The 19,885-nt window shown below is 38.8% G+C and overlaps 1 protein-coding gene across 3 annotated transcripts in view; it reads right to left on the minus strand.

Moving 5' to 3' along the window:
* Positions 1–19,885, minus strand: part of ARK2N (arkadia (RNF111) N-terminal like PKA signaling regulator 2N) — a 47,517-nt gene that overhangs the window by 19,767 nt on the left and 7,865 nt on the right. For 2 of the 3 annotated variants that reach the window (XM_071730266.1, XM_071730267.1), the window contains one exon: positions 10,353–11,169. In XM_071730266.1, the coding sequence (XP_071586367.1) occupies positions 10,353–11,076 (724 nt within the window). In that variant the 5' untranslated portion in view covers positions 11,077–11,169. Of the gene's footprint in view, positions 1–1,498; positions 3,868–10,352; positions 11,170–19,885 lie in introns of those variants that run through there. The other variant, XM_071730268.1, reaches the window with a different exon arrangement.

Raw genomic sequence — 19,885 nt, forward strand, 5'->3', positions numbered from 1 at the left:
TTAAAACACAGAGTCATCACTCATGCTGGTGTCTGGGGGCTGGTTTCTTCACACAGCAAGCAGAGAGATGCTCCTGTTTTTTTAATTTCACAGCCTGACAAGTCCTTCCTCAGGAAGGTTTTGCTACACCTGGACAACAGAAAGGTAGGGCTCCCCTCTCAGTTCCTTGAAGGAGAAGTGTTTTTTTCTTCACCTGGAAAACGAGCTAAAGGCCCAGATATTCAATCATGTAAATCAATGCACACTTTCAACCTAAAGGGAGCAGATTTACCACCCCTGAAGATCTGGCTCCAGGTTTGAGGGAAATTTTCACTTTCGAATGACCAAACAAAATAATACTTAACGTTTACAAAACTATTTACAACCATTTGGTCTTGCAAAGGTGTTCTTAACACTAGGTAGTTTTTGTGGGGAAATTTAAGTTAAAATGGTATCTAATATGAATTATCCCCCTCAGTCTTCTGGGTGCCTTGGTTTGGAGTGAGTTTACCCTAGAAAGAGTACAGCTTCAAAGCCTGAATGCTTGACTGCTGGAATCCTCTGCTTGTTCACATTCACAGCTGCTTGCACTGGAAGTAACAAATAACAGCAATGGATAAAAACATCTGCAAGTTTTTGATTCTGGCCTGTGGTAACCAAGTCTAAATTTTCACCTATTAATACGCTAAACTGTTTCATTATTTTAAGTTGTTTGTTTTAAGATTACCTAGCCAAGACATTTAAAGCTGGCAGAAATTTTTTCTGGTGACATCCCTAGCAGAGGGACATTCACAAGATCAGTGTGCAAAAAACTGTTTCAGCCTTAGAGATAAATAAGTTCAACTGATCTTACACAATTTCTTTTGAAATACATAATTGCTCCATAGATACTACTTTATAGAAGAAGTTAAGGGCATGCTCACAGACATACTGAGTTAAATTACTCTTACATATTAAAAGAATCAGTCACTGCAAAAAGCTGCTTCTGCATGCATGGGAAGACTTACACAGCTGTCATGCCTTAAAATATGCTGCTCTTATCATCATAAAGGTGTGTATGTATATATATATATATGTATATATATAATCAAACCTATGAACACCAGAAGAATCTGATTTTTTTATATATATTTATCAGCAAACACTCTTCCCTGAAGGATCTTAAGTTTTAAACAGATGAGAATTTTATTAAGTTGCAATCAAACATAAAACCAACTCATTTAACTTTTATCTATAGTTTAAACACACACACACAAACTCAGACAAGGGAGTTTTCTTACAAGTCCATATCAAAATCTTTGTATCAAAATTATGCACGAAGGTGATCTGTAAAAGAATTTATTCCAGTACTTAAAAATTATCCCCTGCATAGTCTTTCAGACAGTTACTCTGAAAATAACACAGCTCTCCAACCATTTTTTTTCTTTTTTGTTTTTCTATTTTTTTTTTTTAAATGAAGGCAACACATACTTTAAAAAAAAAAAAAAAAAAAAAAAAAAAAAGAAGAAAAAAAAAGAAGAAAAAAAAAAAGTCTGGGCCAAGATTAATGTTAAAACACCAGTGTTAGTACTATACTGATAAAAATGATTTCTTGAGTTCCTGTAACAGGTTTGCTCCAAACCCTCAAAAAAGTTGATGGAAAAACTAGCACTGACTTCAGGGAGGAAAAAGAAAAAAAAAAACAAAACAAAAATCAGACCTACGGAAGATACAGTGGTTAGGATGAAGAAAAGGAAGAAAAGGAATTATACTGAAATAATTAGAAAAATGTGGCAGTGGTTAAAAAAGCAAAATAACAGAGCTAAAAGGAGACCCAGAGCATTTTCTTTACTTAAGTCATGTCTATGCAAAGACTTACAATGTCCAGTATTAGAATTTTAATTAGAAACTTCTAGTAAGTTCTGACAATAAATATACATTTTTTATAGCTATGAGAAAGTTACTTCACATGAAGAAAGATCTTAATGGACAGGTGAACAAAAAAATCCCCATGTATAGTGATAATAGTAAGAATTAAATACAGATTTCTAATATATAGTTTAAATTAATCCTACTTTAAACATCACAGTTTCAAGCCTGCCTATTCAAGATAACTATTAGTATTAAAAAATCCACATGATAGCAGTTACTGAATTATTTAAATGAAACTAATGTTCTGGCATTCCCCATCACAAGTAAATAGTTATTTTAGAGGCATTCAGTCATGGTTTAGAAGATGCTCTTGCTGTCTCACCTGGATGAGCAGCCCAAATCTTCAGACCATGAGTGCTTAATAACCTACCAAGCTTTCCTTTAAATTCCTGTGCCAAGGCTCAATTCATCCACAGATGGATGCTCATCTTAGGACTGATTAACAACTATTTTTATTCCAGCTTGAAGGAGGCAGCTTGCTTGTATATACATGAGGAAGCAGCAGTGCTTTGCATGCACAGGTCATGCATGCACACGCAGTTGGGTGTGACTCATCTCACCTAACTTTAGCCAAAAGTCACCTATTCTGAGCTGTTTGTGAGGGAGGTTTAGGCAGCTAATTGGAAAGGAAAAGATGCTGCCGGGGGGTATCCTCTGCTCATCTCCTCCAGGAGGTATCTTCTGTGGGTGCTTAATGCTTCCCATTGACTCAGAAGGAGATCCACAGGAGAGCAAACTAGAGACCTAAAATTAGAGGAGATGATTCCCACCCAAACCAAACACATAAAACGTGTGTGGATTTGTGCACATACTCTAAGACAGCTGCTTCCATAAAATGTGCCAGGCACAACACAGCAGTGACATCGATAAAAACTCTGGACGAAAAATGAGCTACTTAAATGGGAGACAAAAAACCCAAAAATTCAGTTATGCACATTTGCTATATATAGCTAAATCTTTAGGGTAAGCTTATTTATTACTTCTACCCCAAAAAGAAGGAAAAAAAAACTCTAACATGTGGAAGGTTCAAGCTGTAAAACTTGGGAGTTGTAGCTAAGGAAATGTTATGGGTTTGTATCTAGTCTGGTTCTCTAGGGTACTTTATATCCTTAAATATAGAACTTATTTCCTAATATAAGTGTTTTCTCATGCAAAAAGAGCATCTGGGTGAATACTCTGAATGCTCCTATTGTAGCAAACATACCTCTACTGATTGGGGGGTATCTAAACAAGGATTTGAAGTTGTATTTTCCCAAGCTTGGTGATGAAAGCTTAGTATACCCACCCACAACTTTAAAGATGTTTGTGTGTGTGTGTGTGCTGGCACATGCACATGGGTATACTGTGGGTTTTTTAAAACTACATATATATCCTCTATAAATAAAAAAACCAAAAAACAAAGCAACACTTGTTAGTGAAACGCAAAAGAGAAAAATAAAACAAATATACACAAAGAGAAAAGCAAACCTTGATTTTTAAGCATAATCCAAAATAACATCGAGATTGCAAGGATCCGATTTTTTTATGATTGATTCAGATCAGACTCTGCAATATTCCCATTCTCTGGAAAGATAGGTGGAAAATTGTTATTAAAAGTCACCGGAAACTCTAGCGCAGCATCCACATTTTGGTAGCCCACGTAAGAATTAAACGACTGCTGTGGAAGTACTTGGCTATCAGGCATCTGTATGAAAGCCCCTGACTGTGTGGTAGGGGGGATTCTTTGGCCAACTAGTTGAATTTTAGGTTCCCTGGGCTCCAGTTGTTGCTTGCTTTCTTCATCCGTGTCAAGACGGGTTAACTTTTCTATCCACATGCGAAATTTCTCCTCTGTCTGCCTCTGCATCTCGGCAAAGCAGTTCATGGCCTCTTCCAGGACATTGCCTATGCAGTTCCTATCCCACACGGTGCCCCTGTCAAGCAATCCTGGAATTTCCCTGGTCGCTCCTCCAGATCCCCCAGCACGACTGAAGCCAGCTTTAAAGACATTGAGGCCATTTGATAAGACATCATTAAGTAAGAACATAGTAATTGTGTTTATTAAGGCATGTTAACTCAGGAAAACAAACTTTTCTAGCTGTGTCCCTTGGATATGACAGTGGGGGAGGAATTAGCAAACACTAACGAACAGTGGTATTACCATATTTTTTTAAAAAAAAAAAAAAAAAAGGAAAATTATTTACACTCACTGAGATTATAATAGAAATTTCGGCTTCAAAACTGTTTTTATTCTAGAATTCTCAGACAATCCTGTCACAAAGGTGCTTTCTTAGTAAACCAAATTAGTATACCAAATTAGTCCAATTCCCTTGCACATTGTTTTGAATTCAGCTGAAGGTGTCAAAAGCATTTACAGTAACATGCTCAGTTCTGCAAGGCAGCAATGCAAAATGCTCCTGTTTGACTGATAAACCTGAATGGCGATGGACATGGCGCTTACGTACCCAAACTCTTTCCAAACGGGTGGTTAAACACTGATGAAATCATACACAGAGATAAAAGCTGACGCAGCCATTGCAGGAGTAACCCAAGCCCAAAGCTTTTGGTCGGATTTTGGGAAACACAGGGGACACCAATGGAGGAGGACACACAACACGAAGACATAAAAACACAAAGAGAGGTGAACGCGATGAGGACGCACGAGGTGAACGCGGCTCCTGGTGTAGGGGACAACCACGCCACAGGAGGGGTAAATCCACAGGACATGAATGAAGGAGTGATCAGCCCCACAGGAACTAGAAGCATGCCCTTCCCTGCAGGAGACACAGGTTGTGCAGTGTTTCTAGTCTTTACTTGCAGCCGAGGCAAAAGGAAAAAAAAAAAACAAACAACAACAAACCAAAACAGATGGGGCATAGCTGTGAGGAAATGGCTCTCCTTCCATTCATCAAAAAGATGGTTAAAACAATGACCTTTGGGATTATCAGGGAGAACTTTAGCAGCATGAAAAGAAGGCAATCCTCATCATCTGACTCTACCTATCTATCAGTAAGAAAAGGCAGTGGTGTTTTTATTTTTAAGTTTAGAGTTCAGTTAGCAACCCTCTAGGAAGCAGTAAAACTGCAAGAAAACAGGGCTCTGTACCTGACTGAGGAAGAATAAACAAGTGTATGCTGTCCAAACACACAAACATTACCTCAAGTAATTCCAAAACAAGACAGGCATCACATTAAACTACACAAAGCAGCTACATAACCTGACAATTTAATTTGTAAACATGAAGCCTGTGGGATCCCCTAGCTTAAGAATTATAAAAAATATTCTAGGAATGATAGAACTCATTGCACAACCTAAGCAAATGGTTATTACTAAAAATATAAGGCACTAAATCCTTATTGGGAGTTCACTGTGTGCATGAAACTACAGTATTACTTAAACAATTTATTCTTTTTAATGCTAGAAGTTATTTAAGTGAGGTATACATAAGTCCTTCAGTTAAACAAAGCCCAGGGTTGTTCTCTTACTTCCGAGCAGCATCAACACTACCCATCAGGGGGCCAAAAATGTTCTATTAAAAATCCTAAATTTACATCTTCCCCCATCTGTTTACCTATCAGGCAGGCTGGAAATTCAGCATTCAGGTCCTCTGCTCAAAAATAAATTATCTGAAAGCAGCTAATTCAGATCCCTCTGACAGCACCTTAACCAAAAGTATTAAAGTAAAATGGTACCAAAACATGGTTCCTTTTGTATATTCAATGTTTTTTCATCATCCCCCAAAATATTTCTCCTATTTATATAGTCCTAGTGTTGAACATCCAATATGATTCTGTTCACTGATCTTTAGTCAGGGATCTCATCCCAAGAGCAAGTAACTTTACAGCAGTCTGACTTCCACAGGTTTACTATCAGACACCCTCAAGCAGTGCTGAGAAAGTTTTAATTGTAATTTAAATAAAGCACAGTTGATGGTGACATGAGAGGCATAATCTAGCTCCTAAAATTTAGAATTAACAAGCATGGTCAAAGTTGAGGAAACTGTTTTGTAAACCAAAGAAAGAGATTGTTTTGAAAAAAAGGCATCATACACAGGGGATCTACAATTCACAGCATATCCACGATTTACAGTAGCAGCAATTCAATGTTTCAAATGCTTCCCTTTCAGTCCTTGTAACAAGCCTTAATCCATATTTTCTTTAATAGTGGCCTTCTGTGTTAAAAAAAAAATTTTTAAAATGCAATTATTGTATTTAAAATGTTAGTAATTCTCTAATCAGTCCCTATGCTACCTGTAAATTTGCAGCTCCGTGTTTTTTGAACTTGTGGCACATTAAAAGATGAAGAACTTAGCAATTACAAAGGTGTCAGAATCCAAGACCCCTCTATCTTAATTTCAGAACAATACCACCTGCAAAACAGTACCTAAGACATGTCCCAGTGCTGTCTCCTTATGGGATCTGTAAAGTATTATCCAAACAACAACCAAACCCAAAGTGATTTGACTTGGGAAGACTGACAACATAATTTAAGAAGATGTCACATCTTCATCCTAATTAGCAATGGTGGATTCCTTCTTGTCACCAGCTAACATTTCCAAATTAGAGTTTTGCTGCACATCATTACTAACTGGTATTTTCCCCCCTGTTCCTCTGTAATTGTTATTGTCAGTTATTTCAACTAAATTTATCCCTTGCTAGATGTTTCATCCAAGGCCTATGAACAACACCTAGGAAGAGGCAACCTGGCTGAGAGACCCTCACACACTCTGTGCCTCTCTACCTGGATTTCTGTATATTAAAAACACTTTTTTTTTTTTCTCTTTTTTTAACAAAGTGAGATACAATATCTTCTCCAAAATAAATATTCACTTTGTTTAACAGACCTTTTGAAGGGCTCAAACATGAGTCATTCATATTTTAATTCAGATTTTTGCAAGTTGTAGGAAGTACAATGGTGGTGAAATGCCAATATTTTCATATTGTATTTTAATTTTTTAAAAAAAACCTTCCTTCTTCTCCAATGGAAATGCTTACACAGAAATAAATACTGTTTCTCAGACTTGGCCTCATGTTAATTTTATTCAGAGTTAATTTGCATGGCTAAATCTGAAACTGTTTAGAGGAAAAACTTCCAACAGCAGCAGGTCTAGCAGAACCTGTTTTAGGACTCGAAGATCTAAAGCTCAAACTGAATGCTACCTGTTTCTTGTTTAATAATGGTAAAATCCTAAATGCCAACAGAGAGGACTGGTGATTCAAAGATAAGAAATTGTTCTTCATCTGCAATAACTCAAAAATCAAGGCCCTCCCAGCACTGAGAATCCCAAAGTGCTTTAGGTTCCTATCACTGCTCAGGTCAGTGGTAAGATTCTCAGTAGCATACATGAGATTTAGATTTAATCTAACTTAATGTTACACTCAGAATAATGTGTCATATTCTGCTTAATCCCTACTGAATTCACAATATTTGTACTGAAGATTTACCTATGGGATCTCAGTCTTTGTTTAAAAAAAACAAGTGTGCCAGTATTTCAATCCACACTGCAACTGACCTCAGCACTGACTATTCCACAGCTGCTCTGCTCACAGCCTGGGTGCACACACAAAGCAGAGCTGATAACACTACAAATGCTCATGACATTTGTATGTGTTTCACTGAACGTTTATTTTCCTTACTTTACTAATATGGCCAAATGTATAGAACCAGTTAAGTGGGTGCTTTGGAGGAAAAAACCCGAAACATAACAAAAAAGTGACTGCAATATAAAAATGGGAGAAGTTTAGAAACGTAGCATGAAAAACCACTACTGTGTTCTTGAATTTAATTTTTCCTTTAATTTTCAGACCCCACAGTGGCACACTATGTGTGTTGAGAGAAGGCAAAGTGCCACTGTACGTATGTACAACCTTTGCACACAAAGGCCACACTGAATTAACTATCACTAAAAATTTTAGGGCATCTGTTGGCAGAGCTGTTTTTAAACAATGCACACTTGAAAACCAGTCCCAATATTAAGGCTACGTTCACACAGCTGAAGTGTACACATACAGTAAGACTATGGGGGAACACAGGCTACCAGTAAAACACTTCTGAGTCACTGTGTCCTGACTTTTGAAAAAGTGGAGGCAAAATTTTGCTCACCTCCTTCTGACAGGTGCACTGTAGTTTCCTTGAAACTCAGAAGTTGTAGCTAAACCTAAAGTTCTTAGTTTTTAACTGTTTGCAGAGGACATTCATGGCCTGAATTTCCAGTAATGCTTTTTGATACCCTGTATAATTTTCTGACTATGTGCTCACTCCCTGTATTTTGAGGATACTCACAGTGTAATGCTCAGTGCACTAAATTTTGTTTTGTCAAAAAAATAAATAAATAAAATTGAAGTTAAGCACTTTGCCAGTTCCAAGAAGAGGGGCTGCAGGTGGCATGTGAACCCACCACTGCATCAGAGAGCTGGAAGTCCTGCTCAGACTCAGAGCTCCCCTACATCTGTCAAGACCACAATGTTTCATTAACCCACATGTAGCACAGGATGCATTTTTTGGCCAACCTTGTCCTTATCTCTATGGGGAAGATCTTTCTCTTCTACTTGGAGACTGTTTCCCACAAACCAATTCTGTTTCTGTTTAAAGGAAAACTGCAATGTGGCAGGTAAGCATTGCACCTGATTCCAAAAGGACACCTGAAAACTTCTAACGCCTTAAACGTAATTTAATGTGCTGTGAAATACAAATAAAAGATAATTTTCCCCCAGGGTAGTCTCTGCACTCCCACATTGCAGGTAAAATTGGACCTTGGTGTAACCATCCCCCTAAATCACCACATTCTTGCAATGGAACCTTTCTGCAGCAAGCATCTCATGGTTAAGGCTGAGAGCTCAAATATAGAAGAGCCCAGTGACAGAGAAAAGTTCTCTAGGGTGGTTTCAGATGTCTGCAATGAAGTAATCTAGGCAGATCTGAAAATACCATGTGGTGCCACTCTGGGTCACAAGGTACCATCACAAGGTGCTTTTATGACTTAAAAAAAAAAAAAGCAAACATAACCTATGAGATTGATCTTGTGTGTTTGGGTTTGTTGGGGTTTTTTTTTAGGGTTGGGAGGGAACCTCTCCCAAAACTCAGTGAAATAGCTCTCTTTGACAGGCTTCAAATCATGCTTTGAAGTGTAAATAAAAAGTGAAAAAAAGGTTTGGAAAGCAGAACTCTTATTAACTACTCAACTGGTAAAAATAATTTTAGGTCTCTATTAAAAGTTTACTACACAATAATTACAGTAGAACTATGCTTTTTCCAGTGTTTCTAACAATAAACATTAACTTTGTGCAACCTGCTTCCTAACAGTATGTGGGAAAAGTGCCAGTTCTCATGGTGACAGAACCATTCACCACAATCAAGTCAGTTAAAACATAATTCTTTGTAAAATCTGCTGCAAATATTTCAATTTAGCAAACACCAGTTCAGCAACTTCAGCCTAATTATTGCAGTTTTCCTTTAAATGTTTTGCCCTGTGTAAGCTAATATTTATCTCCCCCCTCCCAAAAAAAGAAAAAAAAAAAATCTACCACAAGAGGCAAAAAGGCATGTAACCCAGTAAACACTGGCAAACCAAAAAGTTTATTTTGATGAAATTTTATTTTGATTGCCATAAGATGACCGTTCTGTGGTATAATATCCTTCAAGAATAAGTTGCACAAAATCCTGTCCACAGCACTTGGGCTATTAAATAACAAAGACTCGGGTAACAAAGAATTTCAAAAATTAATCTTTCTTTTCCTAGTAGAAAAATGAGAAGGCCCCTATGATTTGCTGACTCCAATCTTAACACAGATGTATCAGAAAATTTTGTATATTGAACTTTTAGATCCGTATGACATAGACAAATGGTAACAGTTTTGTCTAAAAAGTTGAAAATTTGGGTGTGCATATAGCTTGGGCAACTTCCTCAACAAATTTGTATTTGTCCTAAATCAGATGACCAGCTGCAACCTAAGAATTTACCATAAGGCTAAGTAGGTTTGTCATGCAATGAAACATAGAGCTGAACAGTGAACAGGGCCTTACTGTAACATGGGCAAGAGGGATGCTACATAATCTCTTAACACAGCTGCTGAGCTGTGGTCTTAATATATTAAAGCAAAGCTGGCCACTTAACAATGTATTTGTTAGATTATCACCATCTAATGGGATTTGACAGCACTCACAGGGGTTCATATAAGCTTACAAAGGAAAAGATCTGAAAATTCCAGAAAACAAAAATACTTCTTCCTCCAATTCACCATCTCTATACTTTGATGGTGTGCAAAAGTGCACTGAAACCTCAAAACAGCTTTGTAAAATTTGCCCATGGCTTGTTAACAACACTGCAGTCTTCAAATTTACACAGAGCTGCAGTTCTCCTGGGTTTGGTTTTGGTTTTTTGTTTTTTTTTTTTTTCCCCCCCAAGTGTGACTCATCTAATTTATCATGACAGCTGAGAAACGATGTCAGGTGCGTTACAGTTCAGTTTAAAAAACATCCTCTACCTGGTATCTCTGCAGTGATTGTCTTGCTGCTCCCTGAAACCTCTTCATCATCATCCGAGGAGCTTGTGCTCGAGTCACACGTCAGGTCACTGTCACTGGTACTGCTGTCCTGCAGCAGGTTGTACTTCTTGCGAGCAGCTGCCTCCCGTTTCTGCCTCAGGAGACGGATTCTTTCTTTGTGCTTTTGGCTTCGGTGACCCTTCACCTTGGTGACCCGATCGCTCTGCTTGTCACTAGACTGTCGGTTTTTCTTGGCAGCCATACCTGAAGTTTCACTTTCGGACCTGGATCGCCTGGATTTCCTCCCAACTGCAGCCCCAGACACCCCGGAAGGGTCTCCCTCCGCAGCAGCTTCACCTGGACAGGGCTCATTCTCTTCTGTTGAGGACAACGTGTCCGAGTCAGCCAAATGCCCGCTGGAGGAAGGGGAAAGCATGCAATGATTGGAAGAGTCACTCTCATAAACTCGACCACCCGTTGGCTTGTCACTCTCTGTTGATGCTAACTGAGATTCAGAGGAGTCTCTCCTCAGTTCCATCAGCAAGCAAGGCATGGAGGAGAGCACCGCAGAGTCAGCTGCAGCGGGCACGTTGTCCTTCTCAGTCTGTGTCTCCAATCCTACAGGTCCGTCTTCAACGGGAGCTGTCTCGTGCTTTTCAGAAGTATTTGTTGGAAGTTCTGAATCAACGAGTTCCTCTGCTTTCCCTGCTGCCTCCATCTTCATCTCAGAACACCAAGGTCCTCCTAGTCTCAAAGCATGGAGCACACGGGCTGGGAGACTGGGTGAACTAGATACGGACTTCAGCAACACAGCAGCCTGCACAAGAACAGAAGAGCAAGAATAATTTACCCAAATACATCACCCAGTCCTGCTCTTCAGAGCATGACCTAACCAACTCACTGATTTCAATTACAGACAGTGGGGTTTCAGTGTCACACTGGTTTTCTTCTTTTACTTTTTCCCAGTGAATTCATCCTGGCACACCAAACCATTCTTCCTTTTACACACGCAGTAAAAACCATACTGGAATCACATTAAAGGTGGTTCACCTCACTGGAATAACCAAAACAGACCATAAAAATAATAAACATATTTCTGAATTCTTACTTCACAAAATTTAAACCAATTCATACAAGCAACATAATCTAAACTTCTCTACCTAGAACATTTTCATTGAGAATTTTACTCCTTGTAAACAATGCCAGCCTTAAAATTCCCAGACTTGGTAGTCATCTGCCTAGGCAGACCAGTATACAGTTCAGTTTCCATATCTATGAGAAATCTACCTTCAGTTGAATACGACCTCAACCTTATAAAAGTATAAGGTTTCTATGGTAATTTGCTTTTTACAGTAATCTGCAAACTTAAGAGTACCAACATGACAAAGGAGAAATCCAGTCGCTTTGAGCAGAAACCAAGCAACTGCTGCACACTACAGAGCAAGACTTAAATAAACACTTTGGTTCTCCAGTGGAACTGGAACTGCTCTGCCAGTGGATGTGACATGACAAAGATGTATTTACAATAAAAACACAGTGGAATGATACTAAATTGTGATGGACAATTGTTTATGACATCTAGAGGCAAGGTCTTTAGAAACATTAGCTGTGTGTAACATAGGTTTGTTTGCTGCAGAGAAGCCTGGTTAGTCATGTAAAATCATTTTAGGAGGATCTGATACACAAGTCAGGTCCTCTTTGAGTGACTCCATTATTAAGTTCTGGTTGAATGAGAACCTAGAAGCTGACCTAGTTTCTCTCAAATGTGTCAGAGGAACAGAAACAAATAGTATGGGCTGCAAGCAAGAAACAGTATCCACCCACATCACTACCCTACATTTTGAGTTAATTTAATAAATGGCATTGCTTCGGCGCAGAAACAAAATAACAAGCTATTTATCTGAACCGATGACTCTCATCTCCCAAAAGTAACTGGAGCACCTGCAGGGAATTTAAAAGATCGTGTTCACCATATTATCTTGACTTCTATACTCTACCACCCACCTAAATTTCCAATTTGAATTCTACATAAATACCTATTAATAATCAAATTCACTCACAGATGGATGGTATGGAACAAATGATTTATGCGTCTAGAAGTATAGAAAATGACACATCTATGGCACTTCAAAAAAGATTAGATGAGAAAAAGCAGCGTTAAGACTTAAACTACTGTTTTTTAAAAATGCATTTCTGCAGACAAGGACAATTAGTACCTGAGCAGCCTCAGAAAGTACTGATAAGGTTGAGAGATATTTTTGTGCTCCCTGACAATCCTTGCTCACTGATTGTATGCTCCTTCCCTCCTCCATCTGCAGCATGTACTCCCCTACTTCCAAAGAGGTTCTGTGAAAAGCTCTATATTACCCTGTCTGCCCCGAGCCACTGTGTACCTTCATCTCAAAAAAGTATTAAAATAAGAGTTCATGCCTTCTTTGGGTTAATGAATGAAATGCTGGATGCAAGGTAATTGTGAAAATATTATGGGAGAAAAACACCAGTTAAGAAAGCTTAGTTAATCTGGGACAAAAGAAAGGTGGGGATGACAACTCCAAGAAAAATGTTTGCCAATACTTGCACTGAGTGAAGCTCTCTTGAAAGTAACTTAAAATAAGAATTTATTGAATTGTTTCTTACATATTTATTGTCCACATTCCTATCCCATTTCCAAGGGTAAAGCACAGAATCAAATACCCCAGATGATGAATACTCATGCTCCAAGACTTAAGCACAACCCAATCCTGTAAAAACAGATCAGTATTTCTACATATTTGATCTGAAAATTTATAATCTCAGATAATTTTCCTGCTGTACAGTTAGGTAAAACACAGCTTTGGTGATTAAGTGACAGACCAGGAGTTATACACAGTGGGCTGTGTACTGCTCTGGCTCATGCAGCTGCCAGGACATGCACTTTGTTACTGAGGACGTGCACTTTGAAAAGAAAAACACCTTCCCTGAGAGTGTTGAAGTGCACTCTCTGCTCCAGCAAAGAAAAGTCTGATAGCTCAAAAACATACAGGACTAGCATTATCCTGGCCAAAACAAATGTCTAATTACTGCAGAACAGCTCCTGCACTATTCAGCCTCTTAGCCTGGAGAGCACTCAGGATGGAGCTTGACACAAAGCCACCGGGCAGCCAGAGTGAACTGGAGACTTTTTTTTTTTTTACAAATGTTCTCCTTGGGAACATCATTTACCTCACAGCTCCCAAAGGGACTATAAAAATACCTGCTCTTGCCTCTCCATCTCTCTGGTCTATCTGCCAGAAAAAACATCTGTTCCATCCACACACTGTCACCTTGCTAATAGGCTAAATCAATGACTCAAGATTTTTTGTTATTGAGAAGGACCTTACTTGACTCAAACCACAGTGGTTTGATCCCTGACAAAGGGACCAGGGAATTATATTTTCAGTAACAGGGCAGCACAGGGACTGGTAACTTTAAAAAAGTTGAAGGGGTCAACATGGACGTGTGTGTCAAGACAAGACACTCTAATGTATAGATAAGGCTTGATAAAGTAAGATAAGGTTTGTACTCTCTGGGTCCCTTGAACTGGCACTTAAAAAGTCAACAATTCTAATATTAGTACATATATAAAAAGAGAACTACATATTTATCATGAAGGAAAAAATCTACCATGACTCAGACTTCACTGCAGGGAAGAATACAGACAGTTCAGGGGAAAAGACCTATGCCATGTAAAGTCACGTCTCAAACAAACAAGAGACAAAAACAACACTGATTTAATTCTACTTCAGAAATTTACAGATCAGAGAGAGAAGACTATGCTGAAAATCCCCACTGCTTTCTTGACATTCACTTTTTCTAGCAGTACTAGAAAAAGTAATCTCAGGGTGATGATAGAGAAAGATGAGTTTCTTACTTATTAAGTGAGAACAAAATAGCCCTGAAAAATAAGCTATGAGTCTTTCAGACAGATGGATATTTAATTAGGCATTGCTCAGAAATGCCATTCTCCTTTTTCTAAGGCACAGATACTGCACTGATAATTTAAAAAAGCAATTCTGTTAAAACTTCTGTGCTAGATTTTTCCATTACAAATTACCTTATTTTGCAGCCACATATACAAAACACCAGTAAGTAGAAGCCATTAAATATCTTACTGTATCTTTAGCTGGGAAAGATCTTCAAATTGTGGACTCATTTAAAAAGGCACATAATTTGTACACGATGCAAGCTGCAAAGGGGAGAAATGCAGAAGGATTCTGGAAGTCAGATTAGCTGAGACAGCCCTCCAGTCTGCCACTGAAGAGACGGGTCTTCTCACCTAATCTCTTACTACTCACTTCTGACTGCACAGTCATATTCCCTCCTTTGCACCAGAACTGGCTCATCCTTTCTTGGGCAGGTTCTCAGAAAAAAAAAAAAAAAAAAAAAAAAAAAAAAAAAATCTGATTAAAAACTACTACCTCTTTGGTCTCATCACACCTTGAACTCACAGGTTCCGACTAGAAATAGGAGAAGGTACTGTGTGTTTCTTTCACAGCACTGTTTTCTCTGAGGACAGATTTTTAAAGGTAAAGTAGTATTTAATTTAGGGGTTTTTTTCTTTTAATTCAAGCAGTTGTTAGTAGTTTCCTAAAAAATAACTATAAAAGAATATATGCTAGTACGAGATATATACTACTGCAGAAAGAGTTATGTCAAAGATGGCACACATACCCTTTATCAGTCAATAACTGGCCAGTTATATATCCTCCATAATATTTTTATTTGGTCTGCTACCAGCAAATGTTGTTTTTTACAAATGTACATCCTGCAATGTCAGAAGGAACCTAGTTTCATCAGAACAAATTATTTAAGGCCTGAAACACTTAATGAACATCATGACACCCTTAACCTTAACTGTGCATTAATATTTTAGATGTTATTGAACTGATTCACAATACAGAATACTTATATGAAGCTTATATGAAGCAAACCAGTTCTCTTCCTCAGCAGCTGTGGATACAACAGATTCCTACTTCAAAAGTACTAAGTTTTTCACAGCAGCTTGCTCTTAGAAGTCACTCTAGCTCATTACTAACACATTTCCTTTCATTCAGAGACCAACAAACCAATTATTTTCCATTAAGACCATTATCCCCTCCGATGCCAGTTCTACCAATTGTTTAAATGAAAAAAATTATATAGCAGAACAATGTCTTTTCATTCCATTTTAGCACTGGAAGAAAACAGTTCAAACAAGCGACCGCCTCACACCACTAGCCATTCATTTACAAGCTGTAATTTAAAAAAAAGAAAGAAAGAGGAAACTGCATCTGCGTTTCCAAAAAAAATTTGTTTTTTAACCTTTTGTGACTATTTTAATGCAAACTAAAGCTGCACTGCAGCATTTGCTATTTGTTCAGAACACAAAGCTAACCAGAGATCCTTCCAGAGTATCTAATACCTTACAGATCCAGATCACAAAACTCAGTATTTTCATCTAAACCTGAATGTTTTCATATTTATACACATGTAAAGACTAAAGTGGCTCTTACTTACATAAACAATTATTTCAATCCCCAGTGGATTACATTATTTTACCTTTACACGACATAACTAAGCATATATAGAATAAATCAGAGGTGTGAAAGAGGTAATAACAAATACATAACTTATTATCCTCAGTTCTATACAACTGAGAGTAGATCTAGGTCACACATTAGGAAGAAATTCTTTGTTGTGAGTGTGCTGAGCCCCTGTGCCAGGTTTCCCAGAGAAGCTGTGGCTGCCCCATCCCTGGCAGTGTCTCAGGTCAGGTTGGATGGGGCTTGGAGCAACCTGGGCTGGTGGGAGGTGTCCCTGCCCATGGAAAGGGGTTGGGAATGGAGGAGCTTTAGGGTCCCTTCCAACCCAAACCAGTCTGGGATTCCATAACTTGGATACTAAAGATCTGGCTGTAATATACAAGCCCATTTCCTACTAAAGAAAAACTTCTGGAAAAGACCAAGGTTATACTCTCTTCCTAGAGTGGCATATACCTGTGACTATGTGAAGATGTGACTCTGGCCACTTCCAAAATACCACCAAAATCCTTTGTAGGTATATCAGCATGTTGGTCATTGCTTCTTTCTACTCCAATCAGTCACCTTCCTTTCCACTAAAATTTTCCACTACTAATTTAAACCCACTAGTGACATTCTAGCATGATTAACACACACTGAAGTGCACAGAGAGCCTAAGTAGCTAAAAACTAATCAATCCAAATAATTAAACCTCTATCAGAAACAGCTAATCTGCACCCACACAAATGTAGATGAACCAACACTTCCTGCACTTACCAACTGCTGCCTCTTGGACTTGCTCATCTCCTCCCAAGGATACCATACATTCTTTTTTTGTTTTCTTGTAAATGTCACACATACCCATGCTTTTAAACAACACAAGTGTGACCAGCACTCAGTTTAACTCAAGACAGTTGACTCAGTTCTGTGTGGATGTGTGTGCACGATGCTCAAGAGATCTTTCATAACACTAAGCCACCCCCACATGGATACTGTGTAATTTATATAGTGTTCCTTTGAAAATGTTGCCCTAAAGCTGACTCACTGGTATACAATTCTACCTAAGGCACAACTCTGGGAGTGGAGCTGGCTCTTTATCAAATGATTCATAAATCAGGCCTGGTAGCAACCCTAAAGAATAGGACCCTCGTAATAGAATTGGGGTGCAAAACAAAAACAACACATGAAAGGATTAAACTAATGCTTTGTTTTAACTGCTTTTGCATAAACAGAGGCAAAAAATAAGCTGTTCCTATTGAGTGATCAATAGGCTGCATATGCAAATTATCCAACAAAAAAAAAACCTGTGTTAAAATAGAGGTTTGAAAAGCATCCTTTGTAACCTTCAAAAGTAACATTTTTCATCATAAATAACAAGCAGGACTTCACATTTAAATTCCTGTTTTTGCACTGTAATGTTTAATGCATATACTCTGCCTCTTTCAAATGAATGGTAACTACCAGGTATGAGTTAGTTCCTAAGTGCACACAGGCTTCCAGAAAGGTTCATCAGCTGCACTGGAATCCCACAAAGAAAAACACTTTAAAAATACAATAAAATCATAGTCCTCAAAAATAAATCAATTAGCACAGAGATAAAGGCACACAGGGCCGTCTGCACTTAAGACTTCTAAAATCTCATTTCTCTCTCATAGTGAAACCATTTTTCCCAGGTGCACAGTGACTTAAAGCCTACAATGCTCTCCAGTTTAAAAATAGAGGGCACACATTTTTATTACCATCTGCTCCTAAAAATGTAAGTGACTTGCTCTTAGGTTTTTCATTTTTCTTTCAACAACACTGGTAACAGAAATCACAGCAATGGGAGCCATGCTTAGTCCTTTTTTTCTTTCTGCCATGTAGTACCTTGCAGAACATCACCACACTGAGCACAACCACATAGATTTTCCACCTTTTTCAAGATTTTGTTTTACAAACTTCCCCACCTCACCTATCAATTCCTCTTATCAAAGGGAAATGCATTCTGTGCTTTCTCTGCTGGTTAACATCATGCTACATTAACAGACCTCAGGAAGCATTTGTCTATTTTTCTAATATATTCAATAAAGTAATGCTCAGAGAAGAGCCACATCTTAATTTGCTTGAGCATCATAGAAAGAAATTAATCCTGACTTTTGGAGCACAGCTTTTCTTCCTGTTAAATTGGCACAGGCTGCCCAGGGAGGTTGTGGAGTCCCCTTCACTGGAGATACTCACCATCTGCCTGGATACAATCCTGTGTAATGTGCTCTGGGTGATCCTGCTTTAGTGGGGGAGTTGGACTTAGATGATTTCTAAAAGGCCCCTTTCAACTCTGACAGCTCTGCAAAATACCCTGAAATTAATCAAACCTTGTGTTATTCACCAGTAGCTCCAATTGTCAGATGGGGACAACTGCAAAGAAACTTGAAAGTAGTAAAGTCATCTTGGCACTGCAGCTTTGATTCAAGAAGGGTTTGTGCTGCCTCCTGCAAAAATCAAAGCCAGTCCAGCACAGACAGCCTCAAATGTACCTTGCTGCTGCTTTTACTTGAAAATCCTGAGACAGAACAGAGTGTTGTGGCAGACAGGCTGCAGTTCCCTTCCTCAGAACTGCCTACCTGCTGGGCCAGTCTGCACCCACCAAGTCCTTTGGAAACTCAGATACCTAGAGGAGAGCTGTGCATCTCATCAACCTCAGGCAAGGCCCAGAGGGAGAGCAAAAGGTGAGCATCTGACACAACCCAGCAGGGAAGAGCCTGGAGCAAAGGAAAGCATTGGGAGATACAACTGATCTTGCAAAATACCACTCCAAAACGGCACAACCCTTGACACCAGGACAGACAGCCTCAGCAGATAAGAGATCTGCTTTGCCACCTTCTGTGTAAAGTTCCTTTCCATTAATAGTGCTGCCCACATAACACCCACACTACAACCACCCAGGCTGCCTTGCTGATGGTTCTGTAGCTAATGCACAAATCATCAGCATCCCTGCATCTCTTACACTAAGCTAGAAGTGATAAGGATTTATGACAGACATTTAATAAAGAGGGGTTAAGCAATATTAAGTGACTCTACAATTTACAAGCATTTTATGATCAGCCCTTTCAACACATCTTTGTCACATGCTGGTACAGAGGAAACAAACAAAACCAACCCTCAGGTATTTTAAAACTTGAAGTATTTTAATTCAGTACCAGTGCCTTTGCCTTAAGCCAGTATCCTCCTGACACAGAGCAGTAACTTGCTCATTTTATGGTGTGGTCAACTGAAGAGGAAACACCAATTGACTTTTTACAAGGGCAGGTAGCACTAGGACACGGGGGAATGGTTTTGAAATTGAAAGAGGGGAGACTGAAATGAGACATTAGGAAGAAATTACTTGTTGTGAGGGTGCTGAGCCCCTGTGCCAGGTTTCCCAGAGAAGCTGTGGCTGCCCCATCCCTGGCAGTGTCTCAGGTCAGGTTGGATGGGGCTTGGAGCAACCTGGGCTGGTGGGAGGTGTCCCTGCCCGTGGCAGGGGGGTGGAATTGGGTGATCTTGAAGGTCCCTTCCAACTAAACCACTTTGGGATTTATGACATGCCCATATTGTACAAAAAGGCTGTAATGGAATTTTAAGCCAAACCCTAGCCTCTAGTAATTTTCTCACCTACTAGCTACTAAGATTTTTCATGTGCTGATTTAATTATTAAAATAGTAGTAAAAAAAATTTAGTAGTATAAAATTGCAATATTAACTTGCAGTAGGTATATTACTGGAATAAGTAAATGGTATCATTACACAAAAGGCAAAGTCACACTGCATTCAAATTACAAAAATTTTAGTAAGATACCATCTGCTGTGGGCTGCTCTGGATAATCAAGGATTTAGTGTCAAAAGTGCTGGTAAAGAAGGAAACACTCACTATACTGCTCTGTCATGACCTAGCAAGGACTCAGTAAGCAGCACATTTGGCTTCACTGGAGACAACCCACTACCTTCTCACCAAGAAATCTTACCAGTGCCACTGAACCATGCCCAAGAACACAGTTAACTC

This window comes from Heliangelus exortis, chromosome Z, assembly GCF_036169615.1.
Source record: "Heliangelus exortis chromosome Z, bHelExo1.hap1, whole genome shotgun sequence".
NCBI classification, from domain to species: Eukaryota; Metazoa; Chordata; class Aves; order Apodiformes; family Trochilidae; genus Heliangelus; species Heliangelus exortis.